Below are 15,553 nucleotides of genomic sequence, written 5' to 3'. Positions count from 1 at the left end.
CAGTTATAGTAACACATTTATTTTTCCTCCATGGATGGGAAGGTGGCTCTGGATTAGTGTTGGAGTCCTGCTTTCAATCACCATCTCAAGGCCCTGCCTTGTGTCCACTAGATGGAATCCCCTTTGAAGCTTATTGGTGCTGCTTATAAATTGGACAGAGGGGCTGCATTGCTGTTGAACAGTGTGAGGGGACCCCTCCCCCAAAACAATCTCTGCACCACAGGTAAAATGCAGAGCTTTTGCAGCAATCCCAGTTCCTGCCTGTATCAGGAATATGGCACCCAGACTGAGAATAAATTCAGGTTTACCACAGTGCAGAATATTCCTGGTAGGCCACCAACCTGGCCCAGCCTCCTTTGTGCATCCACAACTAATATACACCAGATGAAGGGCCATATTTAGTCACTGGCCTAAGGCAAGATGTTGCAGCCTGCTTTTCACCCCCAGCCTTTGGTGCAGAGGTTAAAGATATAAGCACTGTGGGACTGAGGTAGGCAAGAGGTAGACACCACAGTTATCTAGCCTCATGTTTCTAATCCCCTCAATGTGTCTGTAGGAATGATGAGTGCTCACTCCAGAGTTCTCCCCCTACCCAACCTTTTGGCAGCCCTGGCAGAGCGGGGGTGGATCCATAAGCCTTTCATTTCTGTGACCATCGCCCTCCCACAAGGGCCATAGCAAAGGAGTTGCCTCTTTGAGCATAGGCTGCACCTGACAGGCCCTCACACAGACAGTTCAAGGGTGAGGGAAGATCCTTGCTTAACCCCTTCTCCTCACATCTGGGTAAGGGGCAGTCACAAACTGGCCACAACATGGCTTTAGCAGAGTTACAAGGCATAGCTGGCTTAGTAGTTAACAAATTCATTTTACTCATGTGGTCGCTGAACTTTGTTGGTGACCTCTGAGATCAGTGGTAATCTTAGGCAAGTGATTTCACCTGTCTGTGCCTCAGTTTTACCAAGTGTAAAATGGGAACAATGAAAACTTCCTTTGAGCTCTAAGGAGAAATAGTGCTACATAAGAGCTGAATATTCTCATCATTCTCAGGGCTTATCTACACGGTTGGAAAAGGCGCACTACCTGAGGGGTGATTTCTAAAGCTTATTAACATGTTCCACGTTCGTTGGTCTGTATAAAGCCTCCCGGTGTGCACTAAAGGCTCCGTAGTACGCTTTAATGTAGTCCACTAAAGTGCACTAGGGAATCTTTAGTGTGCACCTGCAGGGTCTACACAGACCAATTAATGCACATCTTGTTAATGAGCTTTAGAAATCACATCCTGATCATGCACATTACCCCACTGTGTAGACAAGCCCTCAGTCTGCCTCTTGGTGCACGGACTTCTCACATTCACTTTCCAGTAAAAAGCAACAACAAGAGAAAACAGGTCCTTGTAACTGAATGCTTATGTCCTGTGATGGTCTGGTTATCAGTAGCACTCTTTATCTGCCTCCAGGGTGAAAAGTGCTCACAAATATACAAGATTCATTCAAATCAATATACTGTGTGGGCCCTAGAGTCTGACTTGTCTTGCAAACAAACAGCAACACTTCTCAGCAAAAGGATATTCATCATTAATTAGCCTGAAGTATAATTAATTCATTTATACTAAAATGGATTTAATCCATAATTCCATAGGAATTCTACCATCGTGGCTCCACTTATTGTAAATATTCAAGCAAACTAATCACATGCATTATATAAAGTAGCTATTTCCAGAAACAAGCAATTATATACTTTAAAAAATGAGAGATTCTGAATGTGGTTTTATAGAGACTTGTAAAAAAGTCTCTTTGATAACTGGGACACAACACAGACTTATAATTGCCAGTGAACTAATCATTGTGAAATGTAACATAGAAAGATTAACACTGATCTATCAAATTGTTCTACAAATGGTGGTATATGTTTTGATTCAATACAGTATCATTTCTAAGGTCCTGATCCTGCAAACACCTGAGCATGTGCCTTAAGTTAAATGTATGTAAACCTTTATAGAACTGAGGGCTTAAAACTATACTAAATATCTATAACTCAGATTCCACATCTAGTTCTAGTAATTTAAAGGCCACGTGTTTTCTGTTAGTATGATTGGCACTGATTAATGTAACTGGGGCTGGGTCAGTCTTATAAATCTCGGGCCAGCTCAGTTACACTGACAGAACAAAATCTGGTCTAGAGTTTATAGCCCTGAACTACCCTTAATTACGTTTGTGTGAATAGTACTGGTGTAACTAAAAGCAGAAACTGACTCATGAACTATACAAACCAAAATACAAATACTTGGCAAACCACATCCTCACAGTAATGGCAAAGTGTGTGTTTTTCTGATCCTAAATACAGATTTAAGTGACCCTCAAATCAACTACCTCTTTAACTGTAATATCTTATGGCTCCTTGGCTAAGTAATGTGTGTTTTATCATGAGAGATTATATACAGTGGTACCATTAGAAACTGGATGAAGTGTAGGGTTTATCACAAATACTGCCACAGAGGTGCGGTAAGCATTCCATTTTTAAACAATGTCCTCTGCATATTCCACTGCATCCCTGAACAGTTGCCTCTTTTCTCTTGACCAATACTATATATGGGTTAAACAATGTTTTAAAAAACTATATCGGCACATCTTATGTGACTCCACAGAATCTGTACTCTAAGCTGCACTGTGATAATGATGCATAACACTGGCAATAATAACATTCAGTGGATTGTTTATTGCTCAGTTAGGGAGCAATGAATTCCATGCCTTTAGAGGCCAAACCTGAGCTAGGCTGAAAGATAGTTTCTTCTCATGGAATAAACACAGATTTTCTGCTTTAAAATGGGATTTTTTTTGTCAGCGGGACAGAGGCACAAGCAATAATGGAAGTATCTTTTGCCAAATCATGCATGGAAAATGTCATCTTTCTATTCTATGGCCATAGCTTTACTTCCATACTGATCAAATTAATTATGAAAATTGCCTATATGTTTATCAATATGCCATATTTCCCGTTTCCTTGCTTGGTTAAAAAACTTCCTTTAAATGAAAAATTAGAAGTCACTGCTCAGAGTAAAATGGCAGTCTTTTCTGCCCAAAATAAATATTTGGATTCAACAATATCACACTTACATTCCACCATGTGCTTGATTAGGTAATTGTTGCCATGCAGCACAAACATTTGAGGGTCAATAATTACATATTTGACCGAATACAATATTTAGAAACACTGGGTTACAATTGCACTAGTGGTGCAGAGCTGCATGGTGAATAAGAGAGCTGGATTAGTTCCTTTCAATCACAGAGGTTTTCTTGTCTTTTTAGGTTGTTTCTGGTGTTTTTCTTATGAACAATTCTCAAAGAATAATTCTAAGCCAATGCAATTTTAAGATGAAATCTTGGCCCTGGCCCCACTGAAGTCAAAGGCAAGACTCCTCTGCTGTATAAAGCATTGAAGGGTGGGACAGAGGGATAGCTCAGTGGTTTGAGCATTGGCCTGCTAAAGCCTGGGTTGTGAGTTCAATCTTTGAGGGAGCTGTTTGGGACAAAAATTGGGGATTGGTCCCGCTTTGAGCAGCAGGTTGGACTAGATGACCTTCTAAGGTCCCTTCCAATCCTGATATTCTATGATTACAGTCTGATTAAGCAATATTTCAGCCTGATATATAACTTGTGTAACCCCAGGTTGCTCTTTAGTGCTAATTGTTTCTAAAATCCCATTTGTTTTTAAATAAGCAAAACAAAAAACAAAAAACCCCAATTTCCTGAGACTACATCTTGGGCCAAATCCATGGGCTTACTGAAGTCAATGATAAAATTGCTATTGATTTCAATGAGATCAGGATTCAGACCTTTGCAGTTCTGTAACAAATTGCATCATGTTTTTGAAACTGGGGTAATGAGACAAGTAATAGACTACAAAAAATACACCCCCAAAATTTCATCGTCCTTAAAAACAAACAAACAAACAGACAAACAAACAAAGCCCTCTCAAAGTCCCTGTCCTTCCTTATGTCCCAGGTTGTGTTTTGCTGCTACTTTAGTACAGTGACGGGCCAAAAACAAATGCCAGCTTCACACAGGCAAGAAAGCTGCAGAGAAAATTTGTTCTTTGTCTGATAGAAAAAAAATTCTTTGCAAATTTCAAAGAAAACACATTTGAGAAATCCATCTGGGCCAGCCCAGTTCAATTCTTTGCGATCTGAAAATTTTCGATCAATGCTTTTTTCAGTGGAAAACTGGGGTTTTGACTGAAGGGAGACTATTTTGAGGAAAGTAGACGCTTTCTGAAATATTTTTGGCAGAAAACCAAACCCTGATTTTTTTTCTGCCCCACCCCAAGATCTGTTCAGTTTTCAGCCAAACTATTTTGGTTTTCAGTTGCTAAAAACCAAACACTTTTTCAGGTTTTCCAATTTTTGGTGAAAAGTTGAAATTTTCAGCAGAAACACACACACACACACCCTTGACCAGCTTTAGATGTGAAGAACAAAATTGAGACATCAGGAGAATATAGTAAATTACATACATGAATTTGTAACTAGAAAGAACTCTCTTCTTTCACTGTACTGTCCCATCTATCTTGTGCACCAAAATTAGTGCATTTGCTTTTGAAGAACAAACTGTTACCTGCTGTTTGCGTTTTGAGGAAAGCACTTTTAAATCAGAACAGCAAATCTCTCCACTGCCGCCCTCATAGATCTCAGTACCTGTACTTGCAGTAGAAAGGTGAAAACTAACAATAGTCAGTTAGTACCAGAGTCTGATGGGTTATTCACACTCAGGGCTTGTCTACACGTACCGGGGGATCAATGCGCAGCAATTGATGCATCGGCAGTTGATTTAGCAGGTCTAGTGAAGACCTGCTAAATCAAATGCTGATCACTCTCCCATCGACTCCTGTACTCCACCTGAATGAGAGGTGCAAGGGAAGTCAACAGGAGAGCCTCTCCCACCAATATCACCTAGTGTGGACCCCGCAGTAAGTAGATCTAAGCACGTCAACTTCAGCTACATTATTCACGTAGCTGAAGTTGCATAATTTAGATCGATCTCCCCCCTGTAATGTAGACAAGGCCTAAGTAGTACCCTGAGCTACAGATAGGTCCATCTGACGTCAGTGGGACTACTTATGCTGTAAGGTACTACTCAAAATCGGTTAAGCCCTAAACATTCCTCATTGTGTTCACTAATTCACATTAGTTGAATGTACTTAATTACTAGAGCAGTGGTGGGCAACCTGTGGCCTGTGGGCCGCACTCAGCCCATCAGGGTAATCTGCTGGCGAGCTGCAAGAAAGTGTTTACATTGACTGTCCACAGGCTCGGCCGCTCGCAGCTCCCAGTGGCCCTGGTTTGCTGTTCCTGGCCACTGGGAGCTGCAGGGGGACGTGCCTGCGGACGGTCAATGTAAACACTGTCTTGCGGCTCGCCAACGGATTACCCTGATGGGCCGCGTGTGGCCCGTGGGCCTCAGGTTGCCCACCACTGTACTAGATCATGGAAAATATTCATTGCAAAATCCAAAACCACATATGTTCCTCTCATTTGGCATTTCCTGGACTGCTTGAAATGCAACCCAGAGTCTCTCAAAGGTTCCCAGACCTGGGCCCAATCTCATGAGCAGGGCCCTACCAAATTCACAGTTCATTTTGATCAATTTCACAGTCATAGGATTTTAAAAAACATAAATGTCATGATTTCAGCTATTTAAATCTGAAATTTCACAGTGTTGTAATTGCAGGAGTCCTGACCCAGAAACGAGTTGGGCGGGTGGGGGGGTCGTAAGGTTATTGGAGTGGGGGGTGCGGTACTGCTGCCCTTACTTCTGTACTGCTGCTAGTGGCGGTGCTGCCTTCAGAGCTGGGCGGCCGGAGAGCGTCGCCGGCTGGCCGGGCGCCCAGCTCTGAAGCAGAGCCGCTGTCAGCAGCAGCACAGAAGAAAGGATGGCATGGGATGGTATCGCCACTCTTTCTTCTGCGCTGCTGCTGGTGGGGCGCTGCCTTCAGAGCTGGGCGCCCGGCCAACAGCCGCCGCTCTCTGGCCGCCCAGCTCTAAAGGCAGCCCAGAAATATGGGTGGCAATACCGTGACCCCCCTAAAATAACCTTCTGACCCCTCTACAACTTCCTTTTGGGTCAGGACCCCCAGATTGAGAAATACTGGTCTCCCCCATGACATCTGTATAGTATAGGGTTTCACAGGGGAGATCAGATTTCATGGTCCGTGACGTGTTTTTCAGGGCCATGAATTTGGTAGGGCCCTAGTCTTGAGATCCCAGGACAATCTATGGTTTCACATCTAAACGAGACAAAAGTCATTTCTACGGCTGTGAATGCTGAGTTAATATAACCCCCTAACTAAAATTTAGGGGACATGCACTCCCGTAGACTGAAAGAGAAGGAAACCAACCCTTGTGAACTGCTGAACATCCAATGTCTGCCCCTGGAGGCAGGCACGCACCTGTTACTGAACTCAATGGGCACTGGGAGGTTTTGCTCTGATTATACCCCAACCATTACATTATGGTTTTGCATTTTCAATCCAAATTTACCACAATGTTTTGCTGGTTTCATTCTCTCTTTGTCTTTGATTCTTTCCCCTTCCCCAACAAGATGCACCATTAACTCAGCATTCACTGCTCCAAGGGTCAAATTCTGCTCTCACTTGCACCAGTTTGCTTTAAGAGGCTTGTAACTGTACAGCTTAACTGCATCCCACCTGTTTCAATGGGAATTGGATTTTGCCTTATGTTAACGCAGGATTTGCAATCTGCCGTGTCCGTGGCACATTATCTTCCTATTCTGAGAATAATGGATGCCATGGTGCCCCAACCACTTGGCAGTGGAAAATAGTGAAGGCCTGATTCTCCACCAGTTTTATGATTTCAGTGGAAATACAGGTATAAATCTACTGTAATGGGTTTGAGACCAGGCCCTGAGTTTGTAATGACATTCACTGTACATCCCCATATTAGAATACATCCCCATGAAGAACTTCTGTGCTTCATTTGACATTTGTTGTTCATCCTTAATCAAACGCAATTCAAATTCTGTATTACACGTTTAATAATGTAACCCCCATTATTTTGCCCCCTGAAGAGAAGAGCAGAATTGTCAGTGACTCTCAAAGTGCTGTGCTTTTGCCTCTGCAATATGGAAAAACGCACACACTCAAACTGTAAACATCTTCTAACTCACATTTATTCAAATGGTACATTGATAGTGTACAAGATACTACTCATTTCAGATGGGGCCAACACACCCCAGTAAACACTGTGAAAATCTTTTTACACTATGAATACTGTATTCAAACATTTATAAATATTTGACAGCTCTAGGGAATGATCTACACTTCACTTTTTTTAAAAGGGTTGCTCTCATTTAGATGAATTTACTTCAGCCAAAAAACAAGACAGAGAAAAAAAACTCCATGAAGCTGTTTCCGCAAACAAAGGGACAAATCTTGAGTCCCTTACACAGTTTTTTTATGTGACCGTGGTTGGAGTCTGCCTGAGTCAGAACTGAGGCAAAACTATGGATCTCAGGATTTGACTCCAAGCCAGTGAAGGCCTGATCTTATAGGGGCTGAGTGCACTCAACTCTTGTTAAATCGGTGGGCACTGAAGGCGTTCAGCACATCACACGAGATGTTCACTATGACGGTGTCAGGCCCTAAAGTACCTGGAAGTTCTTGTATGCAGTTGATTTCTCTATGCATGTATGCGACGCACTATTCCCGCAAAGCAGAGCAGGCAGCCATGCTAACTACACCGCACAACAGTTTCCAAAGCTGTCCCCTGCCATGTACCCTATACACAGCCTTCATTACAGATGTGGTTGCCGTTGATGAGGCTGAACATGGCCACTGAATGGTTGGTGCTCTTGAGGGAGGTCATTCGAGTGGTGCTTCTGCCCATGCTTTGGGACCTGATGAGGAGACGGGTTCTGCAGCACAACAGCTGGTTGTTGAACTGTTTCCTAAAACTTTTGCTGAGCAAGTAGAGCGCGAAAGGGTTTACGCAAGAGTTAGCAAAGGCCAGGATTCGAGCACAGATGCTGGTGATGAAGTGCAGCACTGAGGTGTCTACCTCTGAATAATGGTAGGACCGGTATAAATAGATGATGTGATTAGGAAGCCAGCAAAAAGCAAAGAGGCACACAAACACCAACACTGTCTTGGCCAGACGCTTACGTGAATCAATCTGAAAAGAACAAAGAGAAAAGTAGATTAGCGAATGTTCCTCACTTTGGCAAAAGCTGGTGAAATTGGAAGCTAATTACTTTTCCTGTCACCGGGCGTGGATGTGGGGGAAATGAGACAGTTATTGCAGGGGAGTCTGGACTGGACAGGACTTTAGCACTGAGCGAGTCAGCTGCCCAAAAAGTAAGAAACAAAACAACTAAAACATCTCTTCTATCCTAAAGATAAAACTCAGGTGAACCTAATGCTCAGTGACAGAGTATCACTAACCCCAGCATGGTCTACAGAAGTCCAAGAATCAGCAACATATTAGCCAGGGTAGGGGCTACCTAGCATACTTCACAGAGTGCAAATACGTTACTACTTGGGGCCATGTGGTAAACATACGCGTATATAATGCCGGCAGACCCTGCTCGTCAGGCAGGTGGGATCATTGTTTCTCCTTCATGGAGTCTTCTTCCCCAGCTCCTGTAGCCTTCCTTTCTCCTTCTCCAAGCTTCTTGTATATTTCCTTATTGAAACCCCTCCTAGTCTCCTGGGTTTCTTTGATCTATGGTTAGTAAATTTTCTCCAGAAAAACCCTCCCCTCAGAGAAGAAGGGTAAAAATGGCTTTCCCTAAGTTGCAGTCACTCTTTAGGATAACTTTTGTATGACCAAACAACCATCATTAACATTAAGTATTCCCCATTGTCCTTTGTCTAGTGAGTACCAGCTGCATGTCCTGTCAGCAATGATGGATCCACATACGTATCGGCTTTCCGTGACACAGAAATTTCATGATACAATTTAATAATATCATCCACCATTCGTAAATTGCAGACAGAACCCCCAACTTGTCACAGGGCCATCTCAGAAATGGCTGTGCCAATCTTCCAGTTCAAACCATGATGGGAGAAGGCCGAGGCGCAATGAAAGGACAAACTCCCTGAGGCCTGACCTACACTAGGAAAAGCTGTAATTTTACCACATGATAGCTAACATGTTACACAGACAGGGCAAGCTGTGGTCTTACATTGATTTAGAGGGCGAAGGGGAAATCCTGAGGGGGGCCTAGGGTTCACCTCGAGCAGCTAAATCTAAGTAAAGCTACAACCTGCCCAGTCTGCACTAGGGTGATACAATGTGTTCTCTCTCTCTCTCATTGTAAAAACATATTTATGTCCCTAGAGAGGACAAGACCTTAGAGGGGACCCACCATCCAAAAGAGGAAGATACAGCTGCTCCACCCAGGGAACCTCTAGACAGTATTGCATCATGGGAGATGCAATGCCTCCTGGACCTTGCTGGCAGACAGTGTACTACCACTTGTCTTAAGAGGCTGCTGTATGCATGTCACTTTGTGGTCATGCCCTACCTCCTCCCCACCCTTCCTAGAGTGGCTTTTGCTGCTAGCTCCACTTGCTCTGCATGTAAGTCTTGAAATTGTGAACACCGCTTGGGGCCTCCCTGCTCTTCCATATCCGGGCAGCAGCTGGGCACATTCAGGCCCTTGCAGAGTAATGGGCTCGGTTCTGATTGCTTCAGTTGAGAAGGGTGAGAGCTGAAAGTGTGGGTAGGACAACATAGCAAACGCTGTGCACAGGCTCGCTTACCTATGCCTGACTCCAGCTGGCACAGGTAGCAATAGCAAGGAAGACAGCACAGCAAGCTGGTTACATACCCAGAGTCTCACTACCTGTTCTCAAATTCTTGTCTTCACTGCTTTTGTTACCTCCTAGCTTGGACAGATCAGGGGTTCTCAATCTTTCTAGACTACCGTACCCCTTTCAGGGGTCTGATGTGTCTTGCGTACCCCCAGGTTTCACCTCACTTAAAAACTACTTGCTCACAAAATCAGACATAAAAATACAAACGTATCACAGTACAATATGACTGAAAACTGTTTACTTTTTCATTTTACCATAAAATTCTACATAAAGCAAGTAGAATATAGATATAGAAGCAAGTAGAATATAGATTTCAGTGTATAGTATAGCAAGTCAATGTCTGTATGAAATTTTAGTTTGTACTAACTTCACCAGTGCTTTTTATGTAGCCTGTTGTAAAACTAGGCAAATATCTAGATGAGTTGATGTACCCCCTGGAAGACCTGTGCGTACCCCCCAGGGGCAGGAGTGGGCAAACATTTTGGCCCGAGGGCCACATCTCGGTGGGGAAATTGTATGCAGGGCCATGAATGTAGGGCTGGGGCAGGGGGTTAGGGTACAGGAGGGAGTGCGGGCTGTGTGTGTGGGGGGGGTGCAGTGTGCAGGAAGAGGCTCAGGGCAGGGGGTTGGGATGTAGGAGGGGTGCGGGCTGCAGCAGGGGGCTCAGGGCAGGGGGTTGGGGTGTGGGGTGGAGGGTACAGGGTGCAGGAAGGGTTCGGGATGTGGCTCCGGCCCGGCACCGCTTACCTCGAGCAGCTCCGGGTGGCAGCGGTGTGCAGCGGCCCTAAGGCAGGCTCCCTGCCTGTCCTGGCCTCGCACCACTCCCAGAAGTTGCCAGCATGTCTGGCAGTGGCTCCTGGGGGTGGGGTGGGGCAGGCAGCTCCGCCGCATGCTGCTCTCGCCTGCAGGTACCACCCCTGAAGCTCCCATTGGCCGCAGCTCCCCATTCCCAGCCAATGGGAGCTGTGGAGGGCGGTGCCTGCAGGTGAGGGCAGCGCACGGAGCCCTCTGCCCTCCCCCGCCACCCCACCAGGGACGTGGTGCTGGCCGCTTCCGGGAGGTGGCACGGGGCCAGGGCAGGCAGGGGGCCTGGCTGCTGGAAATGTTGTGGGCTGGATTGAAAGCCCTGACGGGCCGGATGCGGCCTGTGGGCCATAGTTTGCCCTCCCCTGCCCAAGGGTATATGTATCCCTGGTAGAGAAACACTGGTATACACTAGCCTGTACACAGCTTTTGCTGAGTAGTCATATTCAGAATCCCAGCTCTCATCCTTGTAAAATTTAAGGAGAGTTAGATGGGTCTCATTTGAGGTATAGATGTTTATAAAGTGTATCAAAGTCTGATCAGCCACTCCTTTACACACTTGTGCTCCTTTTCACACCCCAATGTATAGCACTGAACAATCATTAGGTACTGCTTGGCACTGCTTGAGGCAAGATTTGAGGCTTTTTGTGCTCTGACCCAATGTGGCAAATGCTATATTCTCATTACTCACATGAAAGATTTGAGTCAGATAGTCACATCCCAAAGCACTATAAGTAAATTGAGAATTAAGATGGTCACAAAAAGCAAATCTTTTCCCATGATAGAAGCAAGCACGAAGCAGGCAACAGAACACTGCCATAGCACGTCATGACTTTATTTTGTGTTCCTTTAATTGCATAAGCTGAAAATTAGCTATTGAATTCAGAAAAGATTGACATGTACCAGATGACAGTCATATGTCCCCAAAGATCTAACTGTAAATTAAACCCTGTGGGATAAGTCTCTCATGAGTGAACTGTACATATATATTTTTAATGTATCCTTAATTTGATACTGAAGCTATTGTGGCCCACATCCGCACTATGAAGAAAGGAAACAATGCAATAAAGAAATCAATATCACTTATCTAAGACAAAGACCTATCACTGCTGAATGCACTGCAGGAGTCAAATCATTGACTGACTTTGCTGGAGCAGACTCACTTTTTGCTATCTTTATAATTCTGTATACAAACCTTTGGGGAAAGGACAGGCGAGAAGTGGCTCTTTATACTTCTAGTGCACTTTAGTGGGTAATCAAAGCAGTCACCAAACAGGTGGAAAGGTGGGAGTGGTGGGAGAAAGACTTATAAACATTCAAAAGTAATGTAAGATACGTCCTTTGTGAAATCCCCCCATTTACTATGCTGAAAGCACATCTTTTCACCCACGTGGTGCTACCTGATAACCAGTGATGGGAAAATTTCTAAAGGTTCAAGAAATTCAGTTCAGATCTGTTACTGACTTAGGGTAAAGTCATTGTTTGTACAGCTGATCCCACTCAGACTAACAGCAGACTTGGAGCCTAAAACATAAAAGCATGAGCCTCTACTGATTGAGCTAAAGTAGCAAGAAAGTTGCTACATGAGAAAGTTGCACCAGCTCAATTTAAGGTGAGGATTTAAACTGATTTATTGACACTGGAGCAAAACCCTGTACTAACACTTATTTCAGTTTAAGCATGGCTTACGTTAGTTTACTTACAATCAAGTGGGACTTAAGCCAGACTGAAATAATCCACATGTAAACTGAAATAGGAAAGTCCACACAGGGGGCTGTACTAATTTAAAAGTTTAAAAGCAATTCAAGTTAAAGAACTGTAACTTTCCCATTTAGACAAGATCTAAGGGTAGCAGCACACTGGAGCTGGAGGGGTCATTTCCAGCTCAAGGAGACATACCTGTGCTAGCTCTGATCAACCTAGTGTGCTAAAAATAGGAGTGGAGCCACACTGGTGCAAGCAACTTGTCCCGCAAGTACATGCCAAGGGTTTCAGACAGGATTGTACTTGGGGCAGCTAGCCCAGCTCACTGTTTGTGCCCCCATGGACACTGTTATTTTTAGTACTCTCTCTTGATCAAAGCTATGAAAGATATGTCTACCTGAGCTAGAAATAACGCCATCTCCAGTATAAACATATACTGTTTGTGCCCTTAGCTGGAAGCAGTAGTAGATTCACAAATCTCCAGCCACTAAATGAGAACAGGTTTCAAAGTGGTAGCTGTGTTAGTCTGTATCAGCAAAAACAATGAGGAGTCCTTGTGGCACCTTAGAAACTAACAAATTTATTTGGGCATAAGCTTTTGTGGGCTAAAACCCACTTCATCAGATGCATGGAGTGAAAAATACAATAAGCAGTACATTACAGCACATGAAAAGATGGGAGTTGCCTTACCAAGTGGGAGGTCAGTGCTAATGAGGCCAATTCAATTAAAGTGGAACTGGCCTATTCTCAACAGTTAACAAGAAGGGGTGAATATCAAGAGAGGGAAAAGTACTTTTGTAGTGCCAACGAGGCCAATGCAATCAAGGTGGGTGTCGTCCACAAGGGTAATGTACTTTCAAATAAAATAATTTCATACCTGTTTCCTAACATGTATGTTTCCTTCCACAGGTATATTGTAAGCACTCCGGATCAAATTTTTAGCAATGAAATAGTAATACACTGAAATGATGGATAGAGGAATGATGTAAAAGATCAGAAATGATGCCATTGAATGAATTTTTGGATGTAGCCCATCAGAATGTGGGTAAGGAGCACAGCTGATGAATGTTTTGTTAGTGTCTCTGTCATAGAAAGGGTGCAAGTCAGAAAACACTGCTTCAGGAATGGCCAGCAGCATGGATAAAATCCAGATCATAGCAGCTTTCACACAAATCTTCATCAGCGCGTGGGAGGCTTGGATATCCATCGGTCTCACTATCGCTTTATACCTAAGAGCAAAGAGAAAGAACTGTTACTAACTATGACATTGAAAATAGTCACACTGGGTCAAATGTATCTTTGTCCAATCTTTCACTGAGTCCCCTTTTCATTTTGGAAAATCCCAGCAACAGTTTTCAACTGGTGCTGGTTGAAATTTTTAACATTTCTGAAATTTTGCAATCAGCTCAACTTGTCACCAGTTAATTCAATTTCAGGTGTATTGATTTTGAACATGTACAGATATATTCTGAGATCCACGTATGTGTACAAGTGGCATTAAGAGGAAGTAAAATAAATGCGTGTACTTTTAAAGCATAAACAGCGTGATACTACTACAAATAGAATAGCACTTCATTCAGTATTGTTCAAGAAAACTAGACTAGATATTGCTTAAAGAGTTTGTAAAAGCTGCTGGTGACTTCTTTTGGAGTTGAGGGTACACAGCACTTCTGAAACTCAGACCTTGTGTTTTCAAAATTGTAACAGATATTCTACCCATTTAAATTACTTATGTGTGGTCTAGGACGCAGTTTCCATTTGTTCATAATTAATTGTATCCAAATTAACTAGCATGTGGTGATTTACAGAAGACAAGTTATGAAGAAAGAAATTACGTGCTACATTATGTAAATATGCATAATAGATTTTGTGTTTCTGTACACTTTTTCCTTCCAGAATTTCAAACTTTTTTAAAAGTTTGAATTTCCAATTCAGCACAGAAGCAAAATATATTTGAAGCTTGTATGTAGAATGAAAAGCCCATATAACAAAATAGCCACATATAAAAAGAACCCCAGATTGAAATAGGTGCATTTAAAAATTCACAATTCATAAATAGTATAGTATTATACTATAGTATATAAAGTATAAATTAGAAGTAACAGATGGAATTTAGGAAATAATATCTACAGGTTTTATACAGTATTATTAAATTAATCATACTCATGATAATGGAATTTATATCCTATTTTCTACTTAAAATCTAGATATTTTTATTTGCCCAATCCCCCTTTAAAAGAGTATATGGAAAATGAATCCCTATAGAGTTAGGGGTTAAGTGGTCAACATAGAATAAAACATAAATGGCGACTCACTTTCTCATAACTGTTCTTCACGATGTGTTGAATATGTCCATTACACTTTAGGTGTCTGCACATCACGTGCACCAGTGCTGGAGAGTTTTCTGTAGTGGTACCCATCAGGGTGGCTCTGCCCACTGCTGGGCTCCTCATACTCTGAAGCAAGGATATAAAGGGTGGAGTTGCCCCATCCCCCCTTCAGTTCCTTCACACCGGAACCGATAGTAGGCTCTGATGCATCAGGAAAGGAGGGTGGGTCGTGTAATGGACACATGCCTACGAACATCGTGAAGAACAATGATTATGAGAAGATGAGTAACCATTTTTTCTTCAAGTGCTTGCATACGCCTGTTATACTCTAGGTGACTCCCAAGATATTACCCCAAGAGGCAGGGTAGGGAGTCTCATCAGAAGAGGGACTGCTTCCCAACATTGGCATGCTTCTATGATGCAGCATACAGTGCTTGGTGAGTGTATGAATGGAAACCATGTCTCTGCTCTACAGATGCCCATAACTGGGATTGTGCCACAAATGCTGCTGAGTTCAAATGAGCTCTTGTTGAGTGCACTGTGTGTTTCTCAGGAGGCATTGCTCCTTTGCCAGTATAGCACATTGTAATGCAGCTGGTGATCCATTTCGAGAGTCTGAGTTGTAATCGGGTGGTCTCTCATATATTCCATAAAAGACGCAAAGCTGGGAAAAGACACAAAAAGGCTTTGTTCTATTTAGGTAAAACACCAATGTTTGCTGAATGTCCAAAGTACGGAGCCTCTGCTTGTCTTTATGTGTATGTGGTTCAGGAAGGAAACTGGCCAGTGAATAAACCAATTAAAATGGAAATTGGCCACCACCTTTATAAGGAACATGGGGTATATTCTCAGCTGAACCTTGTCTTTGTAGAAGACTGTGGAGGATG

General features: G+C 43.2%; 1 protein-coding gene across 1 annotated transcript in view; it reads right to left on the bottom strand.

The window, feature by feature from the left end:
* Window positions 1–7,789: 7,789 nt before the first annotated feature.
* The window catches only part of GRPR (gastrin releasing peptide receptor), a 50,071-nt gene continuing 42,307 nt past the window's right edge, over window positions 7,790–15,553 (bottom strand). The window contains exons 2-3 of the mRNA XM_073328012.1: window positions 13,214–13,565; window positions 7,790–8,182 (exon numbers count right to left, since the gene is read on the bottom strand). Of these exons, the coding sequence (XP_073184113.1) occupies window positions 7,790–8,182; window positions 13,214–13,565 (745 nt within the window). The remainder of the gene's footprint in view (window positions 8,183–13,213; window positions 13,566–15,553) is intronic.

Source organism: Lepidochelys kempii, chromosome 1, assembly GCF_965140285.1.
Source record: "Lepidochelys kempii isolate rLepKem1 chromosome 1, rLepKem1.hap1, whole genome shotgun sequence".
Taxonomy (NCBI): domain Eukaryota; kingdom Metazoa; phylum Chordata; order Testudines; family Cheloniidae; genus Lepidochelys; species Lepidochelys kempii.
Note: the sequence above shows the minus strand (reverse complement) of the source record. Positions and strands in the feature narration are given on the sequence as shown.